Raw genomic sequence first — 27,921 nt, forward strand, 5'->3', positions numbered from 1 at the left:
TGGATGCGATTAAAAAAATAATTTAAAATGAGTAATTTTACTCAGGATGAAGATATTTGTTATATAATCAGACCGGGCAGTGGTGCCAATTAATGCAGCATACCTATGGTGTGTCGGAACTATCAGGGGACGATGTGCATTAATCAAGCATTACTGCGCAGTAGGTCCCGCGTTATTAGCTTAATTCAAAAAAATAAGTAAGTAGATAAATAAATGTATGTATGTCTTTATTCGGCCAGCTCTGCCGCTGCTCCGGCGCTGGGACCGAGCGCCGCTGCTCGCACCGACACCGCGGGGCCGGGGGCAGGAACCACCCGCCGAGGGCAGCGTCGGCGCTCCGCTTCACCTCCGGCCCGGGGTGAATCTCGTCGGTTTTCGGCAATAACGGCCACGCTAACAGAGCACCGCCGGCGCAGCCCCGCGCCCTCCGCCCGCGGGCAGCGCGGCCCCGCCGCCGCCTCCCGCCCCGGGGGCGCCAACTCCGCGCCCCGCCCCCGCTCCCCCGGGCCCGGGCGCGCTTCGCCCCCGCGTCCCTCCCGCTCGTTTCCGCGCCCGCCCCCCCCGGGGAATTACCACCCTCCCCCCGGCTCGGGGGCCAGGTACACTTGACGTCAGGGATGGCTGTCGTCGTTTTGACGTGTAAACACTCCATTTCCATTCCGGCTCCGGAGGGTCTGGGCGCCGCGCAGCCCCGGGGAGCCGCACCGCGACACGCCGGCAGGCAGGACCCGCGCCGGGCCGCCCGCTCCCCCGCGCTCGCCTAGCAACGCGCCGCGGCCCGCCCGCCTCAGCCCGCCCGCCTCAGCCCGCCTCAGCTCGCCCGCCTCTAGTCCGCTTCAGCCCGCCTCAGCCCGCCCGCCTCAGCCCGCTCGCCTCAGCCCGCCTCAGCCCGCCACCCCGAGCCCCGCGGCCATGGACGGGCGCTGCTGGCGCGGCCGGTGCGCGGCCCTGGCCCTGCTGACCGTGTGCTGCTGCCTGGCCCGCGGCGGCGGCGCCGAGCGGCAGTTCCTCAACGAGTGGGCGGCGGAGATCCCGGCGGGCATCGACGCCGCCAGAGCCATCGCGGAGGAGCTGGACTACGACCTCGTGGGGCAGGTACGGCCGGGCAGCCCCGGGCTCCCCTCCCGCCTCACGGCCGCCCCCGAAACTCGTGCCCGGCTGCCGCTCGCGGGGCTCCGCGGAGTTGGACGCGCCTTGTCCCCGCGCTCCTCACCCGCCACGCATCTGGCGGGAGCCCCGCGACCGCAGCGCCCGGCAGGGGACGGCTCCGCCGGAGGGCAGCGGGCAGGGTCGGGCGGGACACCCGGGATCCCCGTGAGGGAAGCGGGCAGGGTCGGGCCGAACACCCGGCATCCCCGTGAGGGGAGCGGGCAGGGTCGGGCGGGACACCCGGGATCCCCGTGAGGGGAGCGGGCAGGGTCGGGCCGAACACCCGGGATCCCCGTGAGGGGAGCGGGCAGGGTCGGGCCGAACACCCGGCATCCCCGTGAGGGGCGCGGGCAGGGTCGGGCGGGACACCCGGGATCCCCGTGAGGGGAGCGGGCAGGGTCGGGCGGGACACCCGGGATCCCCGTGAGGGGAGCGGGCAGGGTCGGGCCGAACACCCGGCATCCCCGTGAGGGGAGCGGGCAGGGTCGGGCCGAACACCCGGGATCCCCGTGAGGGAAGCGGGCAGGGTCGGGCGGGACACCCGGTATCCCTGTGAGGAGAGCGGGCAGGGTCGGGCGGGACACCCGAGATCCCCGTGAGAGGCGCGGGCAGGGTCGGGCAGCGCCACGCGGGTCTCCCAGGGGGGACCCGGCAGCGACCAGGCAAGGGCAGCCCCGCACTCTCAGGGGACCGGGCAGGCTCCCGGGCTCTGCTTGAGGGGACTGGGCAGGGACCAGGCAGGGCAGCCCCTCTCACCCTGAGGGGACCGGGCAGGGTCGGACAGGGCACCCCGCGCTCCTTGGGGGAGCTCGGCACCCTGGTTCTCCCTGAGGGGAGCAGGAGGGGACCGGGCAGGGCAGGCTCCCTCTCCACGAGGGACCGAGCAGGGCGCCCCGGTTCTTCCTGAGGGAACTGGGTGCCCCATTTACCCCTGAGGGGACCGGGCAGGGTCGGACAGGGCACCGCGCTCTCCCCGAGGGGCCCGGCAGGAGCAGGGCGCGGGCAGCTCTGGCTCCGGCCCCGCTCGCCCCCGCCATCCATCCATCCATCCATCCATCCATCCATCCATCCCCGGGCTCCTCTCCAGCAGCCCCTCCGGGCGCTGTTTTTGGGATGCCGTGACGTCAGCGTTGTCAGGGATGAGTAACCGCCGTGAGGTGACAGCCTCGTCCCACCTCCGGACCAGGGTCCTGTGCCAGGCGGTGCCTGGGGACCCCGCGCCCCCACCGCGGAGCCGCTTCCGCCCGGTGCCCCCGCCGGCACCGCGGGTGGGCCCGGGCTGGGCCAGCCCCTGCCCAGCAGCTGTGCGGCCCGTGCCCCACGTCCCCGGCACCCTCGTGATCCCAGGCTCTCAAACCCAGGTGTGATCCCACCTCTGTAAGTCAAGGTTTGGTCTTTCTGCCCTCGGAGTCAGTGGGTTCACCCCCACTGATTCAAAACAGCCCCCGTGTAGAGAAGAGGGTTATTTCATACAATAATAGAACCATTTCTGTTGGAAGAGACTTTCAAAATAGTAATTTAGAGGTGATAGGGTGCACCCAGCTCTCCCAGGACAAGTGAGAATGCCACGTCAGTGGGTGCGTGTACAAACAAACCCCACAGCTGGTTTCTGGAGCCACACGAAGCTTTTTACACCTGTCCGCTGAACGCCAGGAAGAGCAGATCAAACTGGCCCGTGACCGTACGTAAAACCTGCCCTTTGAAACGTGACCGTGTTGAGGCACGTCCATGAGTATCTGCTACATGTACTACATTAGTGAGTGCTTTAGTAGTAATGACTGCTACTTCACTACCTTAAATGGAATTATTTCCCCAATTTCTCCTAGCATACACAGGCTGTGATCAGCACTTGTTAGTTGAAAGGTGCTTTTTAGTTTAGATTAAAATATGTAAAGGCTAGTTTCATGCTCTTTTCTTATGTCTTATAGGCAGAATGAATTTTGGTCAGGTTGTGATTACTGATATTTGTTTGCAGTGGGGAAATATCTCTCGATAGTTAGAGTATGCCTCTGTCTTACAGATTGGATCACTGAAAAATCACTACCTATTCAGACATAAAAGCCATCCAAGACGGTCTCGAAGAAGTGCCATTCATATCACTAAAAGACTTTCTGATGATGAGCGGGTGAGTGTTACATTTATTCTTTTTCTTGCTCGGTGTTTATTCTGTCTCCTTATTGCTGGCTTTGTAATGAGGTCACAGACAGGCCTTCCTCGTTTTGCAAGTCTAATATATTCAGCCATCCATACTCGTGCTGAACAATACTTTATTATTCTGTCATTAACAGGCAGAATCTGACCCTCTCTCACCCTATTTTTCGCAAGTGCTTTCCAAATTAAGATTTAAGGTATGCAGCATTGCAGAGGCTTGGAATTTCAGATGTTGATGTGTTGCTGATGAAAATATGAACAAGGAACCCCAGGGCTTGCTTCAAAATAAAAATGCATGATGCACTAAGTTTAATCAGACCACATCTGTGCAATTACCATGGGAATTCGTTTTGATTTAAAGTGACCGAATATTAAAAAAATTAAAAAAGGGGGAAGGGGCTGAGGTTTTGCTGAATTCGCTTCTGCGACAAGCTAAAATACCTTCTTGAAGGATCCATCACACGTTCTAGACTTGTCTTTTGGTGCGCTGGGATCCCACAGCAGTCAGAGAACAGGCACGCTGGGGAGCCAGGGATCCACGGAACGATCTGGTGAAGCAGACTCCCCATTTATTTGATTTATTTAAGAGAGAAGCATGTCTGTGTGTAAACACGCTGAAAAACTGGGGTGCGTGTTGAATTTAAGGAACGGACTGGAATCCGCAAATTTCAGAACAGTGAGGAGATTTGAATTTCAAATCAGCATTATTGCAGCAATCATTGTAAAAATATGAGCGCTACAAAACATGGAGTAACGTAGTTGTGAGAACTAGCAATTTGTAATTTGAAAATGAGTAGTTGGTTATCTGTATGTTTTAAGTGCAAATGTAATCTTGGAGGAAATATTGCTATATTTATATGTATATGTATGCAGCTAGAAGAATTAAAAGAGGGGTGAGACAGTATTTTTTTGCCTGTTCTGTATCAAAACTGTACACTCCAATCTTCTTGCAAACATTGGATTAACAGTCTAAGTCTTCTAGGTGAAATTATTCTAAACTGCGGGTTTCAAAACCACAGCTTTAGTGTAAATTAGGGTTCCAATTTATACCCATACCTATGATCAGATGTTCCACTGCTTCATAGTACAATGTTCAGGAACGGATTTTTGGTTGCAGTTCCTCTCGTTTTTGGATTTATTACATCAAATGCAACTCTTAGACAGGGAAGCACGACTGTGTTTAATATCCCGAATTCTAGTGTCATAAGCAGAATAGAAGCAATTGTGTTACACACATTGCTGCCAAACGTTATTGGAGACTCACATACTCAGATCCAAAAACAGAGCTTCAAAGTGCTGCAGGTGATTTGCTAAATTTACTCCAGTTTCCCTTTTATTTACCATCTAGTATGCAAATTGACTATGAGAATGAATGAGATGTAATTATGTCATTATGTAAGTGTATAAACACAAAGCAATCATGTAACACCGTGTAGTTATACATGGACCTCTGCTCCAAAGAGCTACTCTTGTTCAGCAGCAGCCTATTTAAAAAGATTTAAATTCAGTCATTGAAAAGGGAGGGAAAAGGGAATCCTGCTTTTGTTTGTATAACACTTTCATGAATTTTACGGTATGTTAAGTGTGAAAGCTAGGGTAAAACTTGGCTCTAATCTGAATATGTATTGGCTTCCTATAGATGTCCCCGTGTTTGTTGTAAAACAGATTAAAAAAGCCCAAATATATTGAAGGGATATAATTATCTGGTTCCTTAACTGCTTTCAGTATTTTTACTAGTCTCTGAATCTACTTTATTGCAAGAGATTTTAAATCAAGATTGTTTTCACTGCTTTATGCATCAGTGACTGGAGATTTGGCACAGGGCCTTCAGCTGTTGCCATAGATGGATGGTTGGAACCTCACCCAGCTGCTGAGTGACAAATATTTGGCTTGTTTGTCTGACATATGTGCTTGGTAGTTTCAGCTCATTTCCCTCAGTCCACATCAGAAAGAAAAAATAACAAGCATGGAAGCTGTCAATTGTTAATTAGTCTTGGGTGATGAAGAGGTCAAGATTTGCTGTGGGCAGGAGAGAGAGGTAAAGGTAATTGCTCTAACCCGTGCACCAGTATGTGTGGCCCTGGATATCAATAGGGCAGTTTAAAATAGTTGTGCTTGCATGGGTATATTAATCTTCTGTGACTTACTACGGTTTGTAGGGGTTTTAGCACTGAATATATGGCAAAGGGAATAGCAATAGAGAGTTTGCAGTAAACGTGGCTGCTGTAGCTTCCATCTTTAAAGGTTTTTATTCTTGTAGTGAGCTTTCATTAGACTCTCACTGGGAAATTGTATTTTAATCAAATCAGCACCTTCTTTAGTCACTATAATTTCTGAGTCACTCTTACTGTTGTTTCATATAAGGTGATAGATGCAAGGACCATAAAGCCATTGGATCACAGTAGAGAAAAGTAATGAAATCTATTCAGACATTTAAAGCAAAAGGTTAGATGCAAGGCATCCTCCACTTGAGGCTTTGTAGCAGACCTTCGCCATCTACTGAACCTGAGTTTGCTTTGCTCGTTTGGAAATTGCGATGAAAAGCACCAGCTTGATCTGTGCCAGGGTGACTGCCCGTGTACTAGCAATGAATAACATTTTATTCGCATTTCCAACAGGAGCACATGGCACAGAGAGACATCTCAGAATCAGGATTTGATTTGAACTGCGTTTAGTGATGTATTCAAGGGAGCTAAGCGAGATACGCTTTTAAAATGCGACCTGGTGATTTAGAGGTTGCCGTGTCTGTGCACAAACGCTGTGCAACTCATTGTGTTGATGCTTTAGCAAAACACACTGAAGCATTTTGGCTTTCAGTTGCCTGAAGTGGAATTGCGCCAGTGATGAAGGTAGTCCAATATTCATGGCTTACTAATTGATCACGCTTCCAAACACCACTGGGAAGGAGACTTGAAGGTCCAGCTGGGCTATGAGTAACAGCATCATTATGATTGCTAGACTAAAGCCAGAGATAATCTTTCTCCTTCCCTTCTGACTCCCAGTAGAAATAGATGGGGATTAAAATGTAGGTAGGAGAAAGAAGCAAGCTGTGGTTTTGCTTGTTTCAATAACCACCACTGCTTAGATAATCTTCTAACCACACTGCACATTTGATATAAAAGCCTGCATTGTGTTGCAGTCGCAGGAGTTCTACTCTTAACTTGTACTTCACGATTTTCTTTGAATTGATTTTATAGTACTGTGATTTCACCAAGTCCTCTTCCCCAAAGTACATTGTACTACAGTATAAATAATCCTCTCTGCATCACGTTGCTCATTTTGCTTTAGACATCAAAATTTTGCTGTGTGAGTAAACCCCTTGTCCTCTGGGCTAAGAGTCCTAACCTACAGAAGCTTACTTGTCTTATTTATACAAATAATTGTAGGTGTCATGGGCAGAGCAGCAGTATGAAAAAAAGCGAACTAAGCGTGCCGTGGTGAGAGACTCAGCAGAGAATCTTTTCAATGATCCTATGTGGAATCAGCAGTGGTATCTGGTAAGAATTTGCTTCATTCTGGAACTGGGGATGGTCAATTTCGGTTGCGCTATTGGCTGCATTGTTTTACTAGTGTCAGAGCAATTTCATTGAAGGGAGTAAATGAAGAGTCCCTCATTAGCATACGCTATAAAAATGAGAGACCTCTGTGCATAATATTGCCAGGCAACCTTCTCTGTTCTTTGAAGTCATTTGTACAAAGATTCTAAAAGCCCATTTAGGCTGCTGCTTAGGATAGGGGTTAATATTAGAAAGTGGAACACTTAAAAGCTACCTTTATGATATTTTTAAAATATTTGCTGTTGGCATATGATAAGTCCCCTATCATGTCTGAAGGCTGGCTATGTATTTCTTTATTAAAATCGTTAGTGCAGAGCACACACTCTAGATGAAAATAGAAGCATGTGCGTGTGTGTGACAAGCATCTCCAGCCTCTGGGACTAGGATTTAAACTGAAGAGGGTCTCGACAGCTCACATCTTCAAAACCTCAAGGAAGAGAAATTTCCTGAGCTCTGTAGTTTCTGTCTGCATGTGGCAACTCAGAAATACAATTGATCTTTTATGTTTTATATGTTTTCTTTTGAGAGTCATTATTTCTACTATGCTGTACCTTTAGTCTAGGCTTTATTGCTTTCAACACAGAACAGGGATGGGATTAAAGGTGGGTACAACAAATAAAGAAGAAAGGTCAAGCACAAATGTGGCCCAAGTGACTGGAAATACCTTTATCTTCTTCAGTTTGGCTTAGGCAAAATAGACCAAAGTCTAGGCTGTTTGTATAATGCTTTGATCTCTCTCTTTTTTTTTAGAGCTGGGAAAAATAAATTGTAAACAACATAGCACAAAATATTTCCATGAAGGTTCTTGCACACTTCTTTTCAACATAAAAATTATTCTCTTTAAGAATATAACCTCTCTTTTAGGCTGGATATCTGTTTGTTTCTTTGCCTGTTTCTGATAGGAAACCAGAAATTTCTGAGGTGACTGTATTGGACAAATACACAAACATTCACAGAGATCAGAAAAGCAGTTTTTAAAAAAAAAATGCCCCATGTCTAGCTTTCCAGGAGACATAGTTATTTTTTCCACTTTTCTATGGTTTTTGCTTATTTTCTGTGTAGTTTTCCCACATGAAAAACAGAAACATGATGCTTACCCTTGTTTACAGCTCACATTAAATTTTTTTTCTGATTAGATACATAAATGTGTTATTTTCTTCCAAAATATGTTCCTTGCCTTGTAGTAAATAACTTACTATTACCTTATTATGATTTGATGCCAACAGTTTTTAGCTCTATTCAGTGTGCTTTCACACATGACCAGAAAAAATCATTATCTGTTGAATTTTAGAGAACAAAACTTGAAAACTCAAATAATTCCCTGTATGGCAGCAGTCAGAAAAGAAGTCATAAATGAAAGAAAGGTCATTCCCATAAGAGATTTCTTTTCTAAGTCTCATATTTGTGCAACATTCCTTTGGAAACAAAGAAATGAAAAACCTGTCATCAGCTAATGTAATTATGCACAGAAAAACAGAATGAAAGTGCCTTTTTTTTTTTTACATCTCTGTTTTTATGAGGGTTGTCAGCAAGTTTTCTAAATTAGATGTGGGTGCTGCACATTTAATATTAGAGAGGAAAAATGACCCATTTAGGAGCTACTCCTGAAAGAACTTGCTGTGGAAGAGAAGGCTATAGATGATTCATGCTTCCAGTTGATTTACCACAGGAACAGTAATGAGGGTAGTGGACAGAAAGTTGTGATTCAGCAAACCAAACAACTACCTTAATTGTTTTATCCATTAATTATTTTGCTCTGGCTAACTTGAACACAAAGGAGAAAACACGTTTGGAGAAAATGCAGCTCACTGCGCTGTCTTGGCCTCTCATCAAGTAAAAAGAACAAATGTTAGCAGGTCTGATTATTAACTCAATGCTCCAAGTTTTGTTGGTACATCCCAACCATTCCCATGTTTCTATTGCCTACCTCCAGTAAATACTAGATGCTCTGTGTTCAGAGGCGGTCGTCAGGAATCTTCAGGTAATGGGGTAAATCTTTCAGTGCTATGAGTATTTTAAGAAACTAATTTTTATTTTATCTTTGCAAAATTTGAGTGAAATGTACAAGTTCAGGTTGGGGTGGCTTAGGGCACTTTTAAAATACGACTTTAGACCTGCGTAGTATAAATGAGTAAAAATGCTGACGTATTTTAATCCTTTCTGTCCCCCAGCAAGATACAAGAATGACTCCATCTCTACCCAAATTGGATCTCCATGTTATTCCCGTGTGGCAAAAAGGGATTACAGGAAAGGGTGTTGTCATCACCGTCCTAGATGATGGCTTGGAGTGGAATCACACTGACATCTATGCCAACTACGTAAGTCTGGACATTAGAATGCAATGAGGTACATTAATCAATTGTAAATTTGATATACAGATACTGTTCTCCAGCTTGCACTCTGTTCTGTAAGTCAGCTCCTACAGAACAGAGACTGAAATATTTGCCTCGGGCATAATTTGGAACCTGGTCTGTGTCACAGGAAGCTGAGTGTTACTTAGCAATGATAGTGGGGTGTTATTTCTTTCTTATTTTTTTCCTCAGTGGGTTTAGTTCCCAGGCATGTTTGTATACAGTGGTTTAATGCTGAATTATTAAAGCTGCATGAAAAATTTATGGAATTGTTAATGCCAATCAAATTCTACCAACTTGATTGCTGTTGACATGATCCACGCCAAATAAGTAAATACAGACTCGAGAACCCATTTTGTTACACATTTAAAATATGTTTTTTAGTTGTCCGAATTAATTCTGTGTTTTTTTTAATTAAATGTAGGATCCACAGGCAAGTTATGATTTCAACGATAATGATCATGATCCCTTTCCTAGATATGACGCGACAAACGAGAACAAGTGAGTAGCCTCCCAATTGTGTAAAGAGAACAAAACTGTGCATTATTCATTTGTGTTTTAGAACATGCAAATGCAGAAATTTCTATGTGTTTCTCCTATGGCAATTATATAATAAAAGGTAACGTTTGTGTGACAGAATCACAGAAAGGTTGAGGTTGGATGGTTGCCTGGTCCGATCTCCTTGCTCAAGCAGGGCCACTTGGAGCCGGTTGCCCAGGACCACGTCCAGGGCTTGTTGAATATCTCCAAGGATGGAGACCCCATGACCTCCCTGGGCAACCTGCACCAGGCCTTGGTCACCCTCACAGCGAAAAAGCGTTTCCTGATGTTCAGAGGCAGCCTCCCGTGTGTCAGTGTGCACAAACATTTGCACGTAACATTGGCACAAATGTGGGTAACCACAGAAATTAAATTCAGCTCCTAGTTGAAGAGCTGCATAATTATAATCTCCCTAGAATGTCCTGAATTTATTAATAACTTTGTATGTGTAAGGCACCGATACGTTTCTGTAAGCTGAAGGGAACAATTTCTTAACGCTACCATGTGTGTTCCTTGAGTGATACTTCCCTGAGCAAATTTTGACTTCAGGTCTCTGCTTTACACTGGGAATTAACAAAAAAATGCGTCTCCTATAAAGTGCTTTGGGAGAACCTGTGTCTTAGAGGAATCCACTAAGAAACCCATCCCTTCAGCTCAGCTCTTGTAGCTGTTTTCCAGTTTTTGCAGCACTGGCTGGATCAATAGGCCCAGCGCAGGTGACTGAGGCTGAAGTCATGCTCCTCACGATGTGGGTATGACACGTTGTCAGGCGCTGCAGGACCTTACACTCACTCCCAGGAAAATCAATCTTCTGAGGCATATGGAAACTTTGTTTAGACCAGATTTGGCCTAAATCTCCTCGAAGTAGTAACATAGGAAGTTTCAAAAGACACAAGACAACCGGCCAGTTCACTTAGTGAACTTGTGTGTCTTGGAAGGAGAGAGGAATTTCCTGTGATGACCTCTCTAGAGCTGCCTCCTGTTACTCTTGGTGTGTCTGCCACAGCCAGGCACGTTCATGGTAGTTCACAGAGGGATTTTATCCATCACAGTGAGAAGAGAATGTCCCTCTTTAATAGCTGGTACACAGAACTCAATTTCTTAAACCAATTAGCGTGCTGCTACTCAGTAAAAATACAGGAAGAAACTGATGCACCAGTTCCCTATTGTCTATCAGACAGTATGGTAACGTCCACAACATAGATTGGTGTACGGGGAAAAATAATCAATCAAATGATAAATGTCCCACGAATAGACATTTGAAAAATGACATTTCTACTTTGTTAGAGTGTTATTTAAGAGCAGGAAGCCATTATCCTCTTGTTCTGATGACATTATCTCTTAAATCTACCTGTATTACCTCTAATCTTTATTAATAAGTAAGTGGAATTCAGCCCAGAAGCATTTGAACACTTCATTGAATGACAATCTGTAATATTAAATAATACAACTCTTCTACAATTACACTTATGTGAAGGTTTTCTGTATTGTGGAATAAGAATCAACTGTGGCAAAAAAAGAATTGTTTTGAAAACAGCTGGTTACAAGAAAAAATTAGCAATTGTGAGGATACTCTAACGGCTTACTTTCTGTAATCCTAAATAAACGTAACAGTGAAAAAAAGAGTATCCAAATCTGGCATTAACAAAGACTTGTATTTCTGCCTGAAGAAATTCAGCAGCTTTGTAGCCCCATAATTTTACGCTACTTTTGCATTCTACTAAAATGCTGGTATCTACGAGGTCTGTGGCCTTTGGTGTGACTTAGGCTGGGTATTTATCATCTCATCATGATGATCCTTCGAGCATTAAGTAGGTAAAATTATGTGGCTTGAAGCCTAAGAGCAAGAAACACTTTTGTGTCATGTGGATACAACTCAAAAGCTATTCAACAGCTGCTTTGCATTGATTTAGAGGAAGACTTCCACCAAATCAAGGTCATTGGTGAATCTTTGCGTACCTTACACAAAGATGTTGTGAGATGTTGTTTATTCTTGCTGTGTTTATTCAGGCATGGGACGCGGTGTGCAGGAGAAATTGCCATGCAAGCCAACAACAGAAAATGTGGAGTTGGAGTAGCCTACAATTCCAAAGTGGGAGGTAAGAAAATAAAAATAATTAGATGTCTAATAGGAATGGAAACCAGGCAGATCCTGTGAAGTGCTGAGTGTTTCAAGCTACCGTTAATCTGAAATATGAATCATTGGTCCTTCTGAGAAGTCATCAGTCTTGCAGCATTAGGCTACAAAATCCCATCTGGCCATAGCGCAGAATGTAACATCTGTATGACCGCATTTCTTGAATGTTAATGTACTCTCTGGAATTTGGTTATCACTTGAATATAGGTAGAATATGTAACAACAGCAACAACAATACAGGTGGTGATGATGATGATGATAATAATAGCAACAACCTGTATTGTACCCAGAGATAAGACCGTATCATTTAAGGAATGATGCAGTCACTTCTTATAATTGATTGTCCTGGAAGGAGGTGGCATGGGGGAGGACAGAGACTGAGTAAAATACACAAATTTGTACCCATCATTGCTTGCAGCATATTGCTTCCATCTACACAATTACATTCGAAAAGTCATGTCATTCAGGATATTCAAACTGCAGTGGTTTTTGTTTCAACGCCTTACTTACTTCTCTACTATCATCATAAGTTAATTTCGAAAATAAGTAGCATCTTGCTTTTCCGTCAGTCAATATTGCCTTATCATTTTAAGCCATGACTAGAAGTTTAATCCATTAGAGGTTTATGAAATAGTTATGATCAAAGTATCCGTTGCAAATGGTTATTTAGCTCAGAGGAAGATACTTGTACAGTTCTGGTTTTTCCATCACTCCGTTTTTTCCTTTTAAACAAAGGGATGATGGGTGGCAATTGACACCTATGACTGCCATTCCCACCATTTCAGTGTTATGTTTCTAGGTACCCATTTACTCTGCTGAGCTGTCACAGATGCCAGCTTTGCACTCTGCCTTTGCCATAATGCATTATGCTGTCATGCTCTATTTAAATAAAATATCTCACTCACAAGACGGAGATACCAAATTTTCAAAGCAGGGCAAAATGGATGAAGCTGCAGAGATGTCTGGACTCCTGCTGTGCCCATATTTCGAGGCACTTGCATCTACGGAGAAGATTATTCCACAGTTATTTGCATATGCTCTGTGTTTATTTGCAAATGCAAACTACAGATCCACGGGGTGATTTGTCTAGAAAAGGAAAATAACAGGAGGAAAAGCAGCCAGCAATCCACTTTACCCAGAAAGCTGCTTATACCAGGTGGGATAAGAGAAAGAATGGAGAAGCTGAAAGAAATTATAAGCTGTTATATGTGAAAAGCCTGATTGAGGAAAGGACATAACAAAATACGCTCAAAGAGCAATGGAGGACAGGAGAAGTCTTCAAAAGATTCAGATAAATTTGGAGTGGCTAAACATGGGAAGACTTTTTTGATGTTCCAAGCTATGCAGGATTCATTTCTTCACACGTTTTTTTTCTTCTTCTTTCCTTTTTTTTTTGAATCCATGAAATGACGCATTACACACTTCTATCTGACATTAGTTCAGGATGACTTCTTTAAGTGGCTGTTTGCTTGTAGCAGTTGCCACACTGGATAAATCCTGAGGTCCACAACCGCAACAGCTGCTTCAGGGAAAGAACCCCTGACATTTGGAATATCTGTTTTCTAACCCTCAGCATCAGAGGTTGGTTTAACTTTGCCTTGAGGGACAAAACAAACATTCTGTTCAAAATTTTGTTGTGTTCTGTGAAAATGCTGACTTTAATCATCCATAGCACTCTCACCATTCACATCAGTGCCTGGCCCTGTCCTGAAATCTCCATCAGCCTCCTCGGTACTTTGTGGCTGTGAATCCCATTGGCTTTTCTGTGCATCGTGTTAAAAAAGGATACGTGTTAATGCCAGTTCCCCAAGTGACACCTTTCAGTGTCCTTTATCATTCGCCTCCTGTTCTGTGCAGCGCTCAGAAACGTGTGTGTATCCACCACCTTTGGTGTAAAGCAGTTTGTATATATTTTCATGCATATCTGGCCATAGCACCGCGCGACGATATTTCCCTAGTGCTGCCATGGAAATCAAGTGATTAAGAAGCTCCATTTTACAAAGGCCTGGGCTGAGAGTTCCCGCACAGCGACGTGTGGCTAAAAATAGTGTTCTGTCAGGCAGATACATAGATGTGTCTGAAATTACCTCGGGCTTCTGATTTTGTGGGACTGATGGTGGCAGAAAGCATGTGCAGGAACAGGGCAGAGTTTGTGCAAGGGGATGTAATTGGAATCTGCTTAGGGAAGTGTCACTGCAGTCATCAAATCCTTCAGTTGACTTACATGAGCAGGATTTTTGGCAATCACAAAGACAAGACGGTGTTGTCAGTGTTCCTGTTTTCTTCCTCATGACATTATTTATCTGCGGAGTTGACTTTGTCTTCTTCTATGAAAATTATCTGTACACTCCCGTCTGCATTCCCGGTGTCTCACAATGTGTTGCAAGCTCACACCCAGAGCTTGCAGGCATTCCACACAGGCAGATCTTGGCTGGTACGAGAGAATCTCTCAATTCTGAGCCAAGTGAAAAAATGAATATTCAAAATATTACAAGTTTAAGCCTATCCAGAGTAAGTGGTGTTTTTAGTATGTGAAACACAGTATATTCCTTGATTCTTTTCCCAATGTCATAAGTGATAGTGGAGTAGCAGCGGTTGAGCAGATTAACTCCTTTGTCTGGTTGTGCCACTAATTAATATGAAATAATAAAGCCCAGCTTAATCTTGGAAGTGTTATGAGTCTTAGAGGCCAGCCATTTGGGAACAGAATATGCTTACAGTCTCTTTTTTTTCCTGCTTGATAGTATATAAAAAAAGAACAAGACCCTGAGCTGCAAGGGCAAGGTTGTTTTTTTGTTGTTGTTATAGAACGACCACATTTTGCCTGCTGTGCTTTGGAAAAATCCCCATTTTGTGGCAAATACGATAAAATGACTACTCATAATTCACCAACCGCCAGTAATGGTGCAGCTGCTGTAGTACTAACTCGCCAAGTTCAAGACAACCCAGACGTTTTTATTGCTTGAAAACACAGGCTGAAGCCCGGCTGCCGTGTCTCTGATGTTGCTGCCGTTGCTGGGGGAGCCGCCGTGGGAATTTTGCCAGATCTCTGGTTTTTCTGCGTCCTCCTGCGCCGGTTGGTGGTCGCAGTCCTGCTGCAGAGCTGGGATGTGCAGATCGGCGCAGATGAGCCGCTATCTGCTGCTGAATTTTAAGTACCGCTGAGATCAGGCTTACTCTGAAGACGATGAGATCATGCAGTTCCTAATAAAATGTTAATGGCTGGCCATCTCCAGCATCTCTGGATTGCGTTCAGTAGAAAAAACGCGGTGGTGAAAAAGCAGTGAGAGTTTTCCGTGGTGAGGATTGGAGAGCTGGTGAAATCGCAGCGTCACAAAGACAGCAAAGCAGTGTGCTTTGATCAGATCATTCAGAGCTACATCTTTGAGCTAAAACTCATAGAAGTCTTAAACACAAAAGTAGTGTTGATAAAACATATTTAATTTCAGTGACATGCCAGCAGTTCGAGAAGTCTTTGTTACAGATTTAATAGTGTCAAGAAATAGCTCAATACGATAAGAAAAAGGAACAATTAGCAAAACATTGTCTTCTTGACTCTCTGTATAAAGAAAGAAAGAAGTAAATAAGAGGCAACCCAAGATTTTAAGGGAGTTTCTAAAAGTATCTGTAGAGAGCATTGAGCTCTGTAAACGGACTGTGATACTGACGCAAACTGCCCTCAGTAGTACTTATGTGATCAGCAGCAGGCTGTGCTTGTAATAGTTACGGGTTGATTTTTCGGGAAGCATTACAAACAGTTAACAAAAACGAAGAAGAAGGATGTGAACTAAATCTGGCCTGCTCGTTATTTTTTTCTGTTAAGGTATACGGATGCTGGATGGAATAGTCACCGATGCTATTGAAGCCAGTTCAATCGGTTTCAACCCAGACCACGTGGATATTTACAGTGCAAGCTGGGGCCCTAATGATGATGGTAAAACCGTGGAGGGACCTGGGAGGTTGGCACAGAAGGCTTTCGAGTACGGGATAACAGAGGTATGGCACGAGAAACATACAATAAAACGTGGCAGAGAGCAGAATTTTAAAATGGTTCCTATCAGGGAAGAAATGAAAATGGTTTGTGATCTTTTTTGCTCAAATATATTTGAAAAGAAGGAGACAGATTCTAATAGCACAGGTCAGAGAAATAACCAACCAAACCAGCACTTTAAAAAAAAGCACCATTAGTGATTTCTAAGCTGCTTTTAAGCTGCTATTCTCTTTTTCCATCCTTACTCTTGCTGCCTTTGTCTCACCCTACCCCCACCCTTCTCTGCTAGTTTCTTTGCACTGAACAGTAATTGGATTTCTGCACTGAAAGCCTATAAATTTTAATACAAAATTTCTGCTTTATGAATATTTTGCTGTGCAAAATAGTGATACATTTTAGCACACTGTGGATGGGCTTGTATTGTGTTAATTACATTAGTTTGTAAATTGGTGCATATCATCATCCAATTAAAATGAAAATGGTAAAAATGCATGACGAAGAGCATTGGAAAAAATGTTTTTTTCAGTTCTTTTTTATGCTGTCCTGTTTAGATGTGGTTGGATGACAGGTAGGGTGCAAACTGAGAGCTACCGGAGATGTATTAATTGACTACTCTTGCTCTTGCCAGTGAGGTGAAAAGATATCTAAAGACAGGTACTAATACAGAGGAGACAACTGAATCAGAGATGGGAAAGGAGGGAAACGGAAGAAAGCTTGAAGGACAGAAGCAAAGAGAAAGGATTTTTGGGAAACTGCAGCTTGCATTAGCAGACAGGAGGAGAGAAGAAGAAGATGAGTCTGACGGCTGAGAAACAGACTGAGGGAGGAGAGGAGACTGAAAGGAGTGTGCTGGTGGTGAGCAGAGACCTCAGCCCGTAGGTAGGCAGCAAGAGAAGAGGAGAATCACAGGCAGTAATGAGGGAACCAGCCTTCAGCAGGCTTACTCAGGAAAAGCAGGTTCTTTGGTGAAGAATGTGTCTCTTTTTCACAGCTTGTTTTATTTCTCAAGGGGAGCAAGTTTGCCCATTCATTTGTCAGGCTTCCCTTTGCAATGACCTGGTCTCCACCTGCTTTAAGTCAACCAGGGCTGCGTTTTCCGATGACTTTCATCACTGGCTCCTTCATTGCTGGCCCAGTAAAAGCACTTAAGCGTATGCTTCGCCTTAAGCGTCTCAGAGGCGTTAGTGCCGCCCTGAGTGAAATCTTAGCAGGTATTTACATTTACCAGTGTTTTTCTGGCCTGCAGCCTTTATTCTCAAAGGAAGAGACTATCTTATTTTCTGTAGTTGACGTGGCTTCTCCTTCCCATTTTAACAATTGTATCATAAAGACTACAGCTTACTTTTCTTTATTTTAAGTTTTAAGTGCTGCAAACGTCTTAGCACTTGCATGAGTATCTTCAGATCTCATCTGAGTGGGACGATAAAAATCTGGATTTCAACCGCCGTTTCCAGTGAATGCGCATATATTAATAATAAACAGCAGATGAACTTTTGCTTTTCCCACAAGATGGATATTTTTTTTCCTCTGAAGGACTAGCACAGCTTAAGGCTGGACAGAGCCGTACGTGTTTCCTCGGTGATAGCTGTGATGGGTTAGTTGTTGTCTGCTGCTCCCTCATTGCTGGAGACCGGAGCAGGGAATGAACGCGGTTGTGTTTGGAGACTGGGGGTGCTGGCCCACAGACCTGTAGGAGAGGTGAAGGTTTCCAGCCAGACGTGCTTGCTGGTTTGTTTCAGCAAATGAAGGCTGACCTTGGTGAATTCCCTACAAAAAGTAAATTGGTAGGAAAGTCAAATCATGTGCATCATTCATGCGGCTTATCTGTGCCTCAGTCATTACAGGGAAGGCAAGTGAGATAAGCCCTGATTTCTTAAAAGGGCATTTTTTTAGAAACGTTCGTGACCAAAACACCACCTGTTGAGCATAGACTCTATTTTTAACTTAAAAACCTATTCTGAGGGAAGTTGTGGTGCCTAGAACAGTGAACCTAGACCAGTCAATGTGATGTACTGTGTGAAGTGTGATATCCTGAGCTGGTTTCTTCTGTCTTTGTCTTCTACGGTGCTTATGGAAAATTGTCCTTTTCTACCTGAAAATGTTTGATATATTAGGCTTTTTGGAGGGGAGGAGTTGTTTATAATACATTACAGAGACTGAAATCTTTTTGATAACCTCTCGTGTCCATTTTCTCTAGGGCCGAAATGGGAAAGGGTCCATTTTCGTCTGGGCTTCTGGGAACGGAGGCCGCCAGGGTGACAACTGTGACTGCGATGGTTACACTGATAGTATCTACACTATCTCCATCAGCAGTGCTTCTCAGCAAGGCCTTTCTCCCTGGTATGCAGAGAAGTGCTCCTCAACTCTGGCCACAGCATACAGCAGTGGGGATTATACTGACCAAAGAATTGTAGGTTGTTTTTACTAACATAGAAATGTACTATGTATGCAAATAACAAATGAGAGCTCTTACGTGCTTGGTTTCAGGTGCCTGCCTTAGGTTATGTGTTGTATGTTCAGTGCTTTTGCCTTGAAACGCTGAGGGATTTGTAATCCAAAAAGTGACGGTATTCCTGGAACATCTTCTACTGTAAGACAATGGCCAAACAAAGTTGTTGTGTCAGTGCGGTTAAATCCGGATGCTGAGTTTGTCTGCTGTTTGTTTACAAGAGGTCTCTGCGTGAAGTTTGGTGTGATCCCATTCTTCAGAGAGGGCAGATGACGAGACATTTAAAGTAGAAGCAAAAAGAACTTGGGAAGTCAGTACACCATGAGTCAGTGCCTCTGATATACCATTAGGTGCTGTGGCATTGTCAGCCCGCGAGTTCCCACTTACGACAACAACGATTGTGCTTCCAAACCTGCAGAAGGTTTGGAAAGCAGGCAGAGCAGCTCGTGTGCCTTTATCAACTGTGCAACAATATCTTCTGCCGAAGAAAATTGCTGTGATAAAATAACATTGAAGTGCCTGTAATTTCTGTTCCGCGCTGGTGGATGCTAATTTTACAATAAAGTACATTGATGGGGGTTAAAACAATGTCCCTCCAAGTTAGCCAGGAGATCAATCCTTCCTAAGAGGCTTCTCTTCGTAGCCGAGATGTAGATACATGAGCAGATGAGTTTGGTGTTTAATTTCCAAATAAAGCACGTGTTTCATTGCAAATTATAGTTCTTCTGCTGAAGAGGGAGAAGAACACCAATACTAACCCTATGAGTAATTTTCTAGCAAGCAGTAATTTTAAATGTTCTAGGCCCAACACAATGATCTGTTTTTATGATTCACCAGTAAGCCTGAAACACTTATTGTGAAACCTTAGAATAAAATAAGATATTCAGTGTGGGAGTATTTTGTTCCAACACAAAGCGTTTTGATACAAAAATTATAGTTGAAGTAAAAAGAGTGGATTGAAATATGAACGGATTTAAACATCTATCACTTTTTCTGCTGGTGAGGAATGTATTAATACGCACCAAGGATCCGTGGTTATGTTTGTGAGTGTGGATATGACTGTATTTACAACCGTTTATTCATGCAATCTGTTCTTTTTTGTCTTTTTTTTATTCCTGTAGACAAGTGCTGATCTTCACAACGAATGTACAGAGACTCACACTGGGACTTCTGCATCCGCACCACTGGCAGCAGGGATTTTTGCTCTCGCGCTGGAAGCAAAGTGAGATGTCACACAATTACCTTTGAAACTCCTCTCTCCCAGCCGCCCCACCATCTTCCCTGAAACCGTGTCGGTCTGAAAGCAGCACCATCTCATGCTGCAGCTCCACTTTTTGTCAGTCGGGCTTACTCAGCCTGATGACAAAAATAAGCAGCTACTTGCCTCAACACCTTCCTAGCAAAGCAGAACCAACGTAAGCAAAACATGGTGAATGAGGAATTTTAGTCCATTTTGTGCATTGGCAGCAACTGTTTGCTGAGTTCTGGTTGGCTGGACTGGAAAGCAGTGAGGCTGCACGTGTATCAGAAGAACATAATTGGAAGACAATAGATAGAAGAAATTTAAATTAAGTCTTTGATCAATTTACAGAATCTTTTCTGCCAAAGATGAGACATCAGCTGCAACGTACCCGAGCTTGACTGTCAGAGCAGGCAGGTTCAGATCCTGTGGGGCTGGTGGTCAGAACATATGCCTTAGAAAAGAGTAAGAAAGAACAGGACAATGGCTTTTTCACAGAAAATACTTCAGACGTTAGGACATATGCTTAGTATTTGAATTATGTAGGTTCAGCTCCATTTTATTTTGCATACTCCTTTGATGACATAAGCCAAGATACTTAGGGCCATCTTTTAAAGGGTAATCACAGAATCAAATACTCAGTGAATTTTCAAAGTCTGTGTCCCTTAAAGACTGGTGGAAAATACTGGTTTTATTAGTTAACTTTAAATGGTTGAATAATTTTGATGAACCAGACTCTGATCTTGCTAGATACCCATTCTTCATTTACACAGAAGCCTGGTCTACCCTGAGAAGTATTGTGAGAAGAAGCATGTGTCTTACCGTATATTTCAAAATAATGGGATGCCATATATATTCAAAACGTGTTCTGTTGCAGGCTAATAGTTGAGAGAAAACGGTAGACAAACCTGAAGCAATTAACCAGGACCATTTTCTCAACAGCCCAGATCTAACGTGGAGGGACATGCAGCACTTGGTGGTGTGGACATCAGAATACGACCCACTGGCTGGAAATCCAGGATGGAAAAAGAATGGAGCGGGACTGATGGTCAACAGCCGATTTGGGTTTGGACTGCTGAATGCTAATGCGCTGGTAGATTTGGCTGATCCCAAAAAATGGAAAGGTGTACCAGAAAAGAGAGAGTGTATTGTCAAAGACAAGAGCTTTGAGCCAAGGTAAGAATTTGCTTTAGCAGTAACTAAGCTTATGTCTGTCCTAGTAAAGCCTGAGGGATAGTATTCTGCACAGGTTGCTCTGAACCAGACTAAGGCATTTGTTTTTATTCATTTGGTTTTGCTTTATTGTATTCCTCAGGGGCAGGCAAAGAGCCTTTGCTTGCTTTTTTAGTGTAAGACTGATGGGAATTACTAGCATGAAGCCTTAACAAAAAATAAGATTATGTCCACCTGTGCAGCCGGCATATGGATGGATGATACTGTGAGGCTGAACCTGATCAGATAAGATAGGAACGTTTATAGCACTATCGGAATACGAATAAAAAGATACCAAAGTCTCCCAGGGATTTTTTTTTCTCTTTTTTTAATCTGTAGTTGGTCTTAGCAATTCTTTTCCTGTGACAGGCGTAGTATATGTTGAAGTCAAGGTGATATATTGAGCTTTAGTCACATCTGCAGCGTGTTTCTTATGAAACACAAATGTCTCAGAGGCTCACAGGGAAGACTTACCAGCCACATTCACAAGTGCTCGCAGCATAGTGAGCCTAAACTGAGCTCAAATACACATAAGCTATAATTAGTCACTAAGCTGGTTAATCAATAAGAGTATCTAGACTGTTTTTGTCTCCACTTGTTCACTTACAGATTTGTTGTCTAGAAAAAATACATCTATTTCAAAGGTCAAAATTATACTGTGTCAGTGCACCAAAAATCTGTCTGTAGAAACATATTACAGTGTTTTGGAGTGTCACTGCTTGGTAACCCTGTTATTTATGCCATTTTACTATCAATTTGCTTTTATGAGCTCTCTCCATTCCACAGTGCTGATCCAGTACTGATGCATGTAATACTTGCTGTTTATATATTTTTATTGCAGTCCTCTGTGTTACATTATAAAAACACTTCTGAGTTTAGAATTATTTATGTGGAGATTTAGATACCCCATTTGCATTAGAACTAATGGAAATTGTGCAGAGAAAGCTATGCACAGTGTCTCTCCGTACAGAGAACGTATAGACGATGTTTGCTTTTTTCTTTGGGATAGCATTGACTACAAAGGTTTAACACAGCTGTGCCTGCTGCAGTGTTTTAAGTCCCTGATAACAGCTCTCCTGGATATTTGAATGAGGCAACCAAGTGTAAGTCTGATGCAGTTGTGTGATGTAGCTGCCTGCACAGACTGTTATTTGTGGTCTCTGTGGGACAATGAAGCGTTGGCAGAAACCCTGGATTATCAAACTTGCTTCCTTGCTTCCAGGGTGCGTGGCACAAGTCTGCCTTATGCAGTGCCTGTCACTTGGTCAGTATTATCTCTGCTTCCAGAACTTCCCATGGTTTTTACTGGAGCATTCAAAACAGTAATAAATGTAGAATGTGTCTTTACTTCTTCTTTTCTCATCATTCTGAAACGGGCATTAAATGTGTCATTTGCACTTCACTTGATGACGCAGAATCAAAGGTTTCTGTGCGTAATCAAAGAAGTCCTATGATTTTGCCAGGTTATTAAGAGCAAATGAGGAGGTCATCATTGAAATTCCGACAAAAGCCTGCGAGGGTCAAGAAAACTCCATCACATCTCTGGAGCACGTGCAGCTTGAGGCAACGATCGAGTATTCCCGTAGAGGTGATCTTCACGTCACTCTGGTGTCTCCATCAGGTACAGGAGGCAAAGATGTGCTTGCTTTGTGTCGCTGCAGTGTGTAACGTTTATTTCATTTAAAAAGCACCTCTCTGTTCTGCAGTGGTTTAAAAAGAGCTAAGTATATCATTAAACAAGTCTAGTCACCCCCAGCAGGGGAGTGCAAGGACAAAGCATCCCAGGGACGAGAGAACTGGTTCTCCGAAACCCTTTTCCAGCCCTCAGGTGTTCCAGTTCATTTTTGTGAGATGAGGTTTGAAAATCGTACTTCAGAAAATGAAGTCACTGTTTCTAATACGTTTTCGTTCTGGCAACAGGACCTATAAAAACAGAGAGTTCTTGGCAGAGAACGAATTGCAGGTCAATAGTGCTTATCTGCCTTACTGTGATTTAGCAAACCAATGGTAAACAGGGTATCTGACTCCCTAAAGTTCATGTAATTGTGTCTCCCCATTGGTCTATTTAAAAATCCAGCGTGTCTGTTAGGCACCTTAGTACAACTATTGATATACTAAATGTGTGAGAATATGGCAAGCTGTCTTGACAAGGCCCTGAAATGACACCACAGGGAGGAAAATAAAGAAAAAGAAAGAAAGGAAAATGGGTGTAAACAACTTTGTAGAGAGTAAGATCTGTTAGATCAACTGATATTATTAGGAAAAAATAGACAAGCTTTCAGGTATGAATTTAAACATCAGGTTAACCTTTATTTACTGATATTCAAGGCTAATCTAGTAATTCACAGATAATAAATGATTAGAGCATCGCAGGACTTCACCAGAGAGCAGGGTTTAGATACTGTACATACAGTAGTTTCCAGGCTCTGCTTTGCCTGGGGTTCCTTTTAAGCCTAACCTTAATTCTTCCTTTTCTGAGTTTCATCTTATGGGAGCAATGCTGCTGTGAGGTGTTTCACCATTGACTCTTGGTGGTATTTTAAAATTTAGTTCCATCTTAGATAAGTTTTAGTTTGGGAGTGAATATATGGACGGTCTGTAGGTACATCATGGAGATGACAGCAACAGTCGCTCTCATTCTGCTTTTATAGAGGTATTTCCCTCCCAAGACACTGTTCTACTGCTAACACGCAGGAAGCATGGCTTCATCTTAGAAAAACATCCTTTTTTGAAAGGCTGACGGCAGTAGTGTGTTCTTCATCTTTGTATTTTTAGGGCTTTAGCTGAGGTAGCAATAGTCTAGTGCTGCTGCCTCCCCCGTAGTATCATTTTGCCTTCATAGTTAAACTGTTATTTCCCGTGGTTCTTGCTGTTTTTCCACTTTTCTGCAAAACAGTGCTAACAAATGTATGTCATTCCTTTTCTCTATTTATGGTGTTACCTTTAAATAGATTTATAACTCATGATCAGGCTCCCCGTGGCTTCTCAGCTCCTTATTATGTAAATACATCTCCCTTGCTCCCTCCTTACATGCAGACAAGCACAACAAATTTCCTACTGTGCAGCAGAGTCTCTTCTGCTGCAGAAATACTTCGTGAACTGCAGCATTTTTGTAATAAAAATAACAATGCAAATGCTTCTCAACCTGCTGGAGTTCCAGGCTGTAACAATTTACATCCACTCACCAAAAAAAACCCCAAACAAACAAACAGTGATGAATTCAGCGTAAGGCTTTGGTTTCACAATACTGCCTGAGCTGGTTTGCCTTCAAAGCTTCCGTCTCAGAAGTTTCCTGAACAGTGGAAAATACTGCTTGTGTCTGACCTTTATTTCTTTTGCTTCCTTATATGCGTCCACTACTCTTTCTGTTAAGAATTGAACACTGAGCAAGATGTACTTTTGTAGCACGACCTAGTGTGGTAGGTTTTATGCTCTTAAATACTGCTATGAAAATAACTCCAGGAGCCACTGACAAGAAATAGCATGTTTCCCTTCCACAAGCCACTGCTAAATAGTGTATCTTCCAGGTTACCTGCACAATACATAGTGTGCAGGCTGAACAATGTGCAAAATAAAAGTGGATACGTGTGCAGAGTCACTAATGTTGGTCTGGTTTTACACAGGGACCAGCACTGTCTTACTGGCGGAGAGAGAGAGAGATAAATCTCCCAACGGCTTTAAGAACTGGGACTTCATGTCTGTTCACACGTGGGGCGAGAATCCAACAGGCACCTGGGTTTTAAGAATTACTGACGTGGTAAGTATGTCTGTACGTTAGCGAGCTACGTATGGAAGCTCGCACAGGTGAAATGATCACTAACCTCTACCAAGCACTGTGAACAGTTGAAGTCTTCTCACAAAGCAAGCTACAACAAGAGTCTATTTACACTAAATATCCATCTGGATTAAAGATTAAAGAAAAAAGGATAGGGTCAGATTTTCTTGTTCTTTACATAAATGCAAAGGAACATCCTCATTTCACTGATGTGTACCTGTAAAAAAATTTTCATGCGTATATTTTTCACATTATATGTCGCTGAAGGAAATCACTTAATGTAATTTTCTATGATTCATGGAGTGAAATATGTAATCAAATCAACATATGATTAACTGCAAATTAGGTTTTTCAGCAGAATAGAATACAGGGTAGATCTAGTCTTCTCTTGGTGCGTGTGCATATTTTTCGTTAACTCAAAACCTTTTGAATTAGTGAATTTTGGTGACCTCGGAGAGTTATTCTGGTGTATACCTTTCACTAACCTTTTTCTTAGAGTAATTACTGCTGAATAATGTTTAAGGATTAAAGCTAAGAAATCTACAGATATGAAATAAATAAGTTTACTAAAACCACCCGGGGCTGTGCATTGCGACACTGAGAACCCAGAATAAAGCTGCTTGACAGGCAACTGAAAAACTGTTCTCTTTGAAGAGAGAGTGGTAAAGCGCACTCGTCTCTGGAGAACTTCATCAAATTTGTCTGTTAATAAGCTTGTCATCAGGAGTCAGATCCTGCCAGAAACGGAACGCTTCCTATCAGACACGGAGCCTCCAGCCCCTATTGGCCTCAGACTGAAACGGGGGGTTAATGCCAATACTAAGCAGATGGACAAGGCAGTAGAAGTAAATATTATTATCAACAGTGTTGTGTTAATACTGCAGGCTTGTAGATAAACCCATGGTTACAGATATCCTGCTCTTTGCAATTAATATAATGTGTTTTTGGAATGGTGATAAGAAGGGCATTTGGTTTGTAATTTCTCTCATTTTCCATTTTCAAGTGAGGCATTCCTGAAACTTACAATAAACCCAGCTTTTTGTACTCAAGAGTTAAAGCACTCCTTCCTGAGCTTGTAGGGTTTTATGATTCCTGACACAAGTTTTCACATTGATGACCCTAACGAAAATCACAGATGCTCCAGCAGAGTTACTCATAATTTAGTTACTGTGTAAATTGTGTATGTAAACTGTGGTAAGAGCTTCAGCAGCCAACTTCAGTCACTAAATGACCGAGGGAAAAATCTGAAAGAAGCTTTGGCAAAACAAAGTGCCAGGGTTCTCTGTACTTGTCTCTTTTCCACTCTTTACTGTTTAAATATTGCCGCCAAGACTAATGGACAGAGCATTTGTTCCTCACTCCTACAAGCTGTTTTTCACATTGCTTTTGTTCACCACTGCAGAATAATATTCTGAATTACTATTCCAGTGGTAACTTTTGTGGGGAAATCACCAAGGAAATGCTTAATGTACAAATACTAATAACACAGAATACTACTTCAGTAATTTTTAGCACTCTGTGTTATGACATAATTCCATTGATGCTTATGTGATCAGTTAATAATTCTGTTACACCATAATGTGAATATTTGGAGTAGCTAAGCCATTGTATTGAATCTCACTTTCTGATATATCCTGTCTCTAATCTGTCAGTTTTTTGGTGCTTGTAAATCATTGTTTAAATTTAAATTGAAGGCTTTGTAATTTATTTTAGTCACTTCTTTCTACTGTACGATCACGTGTCCTGTTTTCTCTTCTTATTTCCTGACAACCTGTGCTGATTTCGTGCGTGTCCTTTAGTCCAGAAGAATACAAAATGAAGGAAGGATTGTAAACTGGAAGTTGATTTTGCATGGCACTGCTACCCAGCCTGAACACATGAAGCAGCCACGTGTATACACATCCTACAATGCTGTGCAAAATGACAGGAGAGGGGTGGAGAAGATGACGGACTTTGTAGAGGTAGTGTTACATTAGTTTTTTTCCTTAATTTGTTTTTCAATTTATAAGAAAATGGCATTTTTTCCTAGTGAGAAGACACATTAATTCTATATTAATTTCTTCTAGCCCCTGACCACTTCTCAGTTGTGTATTGCAATATCGTCCATGCCAACAACTGATACTTTTGTTAGCCTCTGTTTTCACATGCCAACATCTAAAGTTTTTAGAATGGTAAGAGGACATTGCTGTTAAAGCAGTGAACTTGGTATCTGATGCAGTTGAGGTGGGAGGAACACACCTCTGACTGAAACACTGAATTTGTGTAATTCTAGTCAGAACAAGTGTCGCATCCAAAATGAGTTTTGCCTGCTGAAGCCCTTCCAGGGAGTTTGGAAGGGAGTTAGTAGTGAAAAACGTGACAAGTGCCAGGGACTTGCTAATTCGGAAGGCTTGGTAAGTGGATCTGTTGCTGCTGGCTCCTTTGTCATCACTTCTTTACCTTTCAGGCAGAGTCCTCTAAACATATTCCAGACTTCTGAGAGAGACATTGGGTTTCTGGATGCACAGGGTGGTAATATTGTTCATTTTCACAACGCTTGATTATGTCAGCGTCTTTGAAATACTTTATTAATTACATCACATCAGTTTGCCTCCCTGTTAAGTAATTAGGGTGTCTGTGAAGTGTAGAGAGATTAACCTTCCTCAGCCAGGTGATGGAGGAGAAGATTGAGAGACAAATGCTTATGGTCTTTAAATACATTAAATAGGTACCTGCAGGTGTGGCAGCCATGTGCAAGAAAATAAATACATGTAGTATCCTGCCAGTCTGGAGTCAGAATTTATAACTTCCTGCACTGTGAGGGGATTTGATATTTCATACAATGTAAACCTTTTGATAGTCTGTTTTGATGTATGATGGTCCAGTTATTTTCCAGATGCAAAGTGGCTCCTGAGTGAAGAAAAAAGCATCTACCCACACATAGGTGGAAATTACTAATCAGAGCAAATCTTAATCCAGTCAGTTTATCATCGACGCCTAACCTTTTAATGCTAATCTGTATTCTAGGACCATACCACGCAGGAGAACCTGAGTGAGAGACCCAAGCTCGCAGAAGATGCCAGCAGCAGCAGTGACAGAGCCGAAGATAAAATCCCATCAGAGGCTATGCTGCACTTGCTGCGAAGTGCTTTTAGCAGACAGATGGCTCAGAAGCGGCTGCCAAAGAAGACTGAAAGTGAGAAGTTAAATATTCCATATGAACACTTCTATCAAGCCCTCGAAAAACTAAACAAGGCGTCCCAGTTGAGAGACTCAGAAGAAAGTCTGTACAGTGACTACGTTGATCTTTTTTACAATGCCAAACCATACAAGCATAGAGATGATAGACTGCTGCAAGCCTTGGTTGATATTATGAACGAGGGAAACTAA

At 43.1% G+C, this 27,921-nt stretch overlaps 1 protein-coding gene across 1 annotated transcript; it reads left to right on the forward strand.

The window, feature by feature from the left end:
- Positions 1-912: 912 nt before the first annotated feature.
- Positions 913-27,921, forward strand: PCSK1 (proprotein convertase subtilisin/kexin type 1; the record flags this gene model as incomplete). Its single annotated transcript, XM_080362749.1, has 14 exons — positions 913-1,095; positions 3,170-3,274; positions 6,687-6,797; positions 9,029-9,175; positions 9,633-9,709; positions 11,759-11,847; positions 15,709-15,881; positions 18,074-18,286; positions 19,447-19,547; positions 20,508-20,741; positions 22,241-22,398; positions 24,401-24,534; positions 26,352-26,513; positions 27,559-27,921. The coding sequence occupies 14 exons, from the start codon at positions 913-915 to the stop codon at positions 27,919-27,921; spliced, it is 2,250 nt and encodes a 749-aa protein (XP_080218875.1).

Source organism: Nesoenas mayeri (assembly GCF_963082525.1).
Source record: "Nesoenas mayeri genome assembly, chromosome: Z".
Lineage (NCBI taxonomy): Eukaryota > Metazoa > Chordata > Aves > Columbiformes > Columbidae > Nesoenas > Nesoenas mayeri.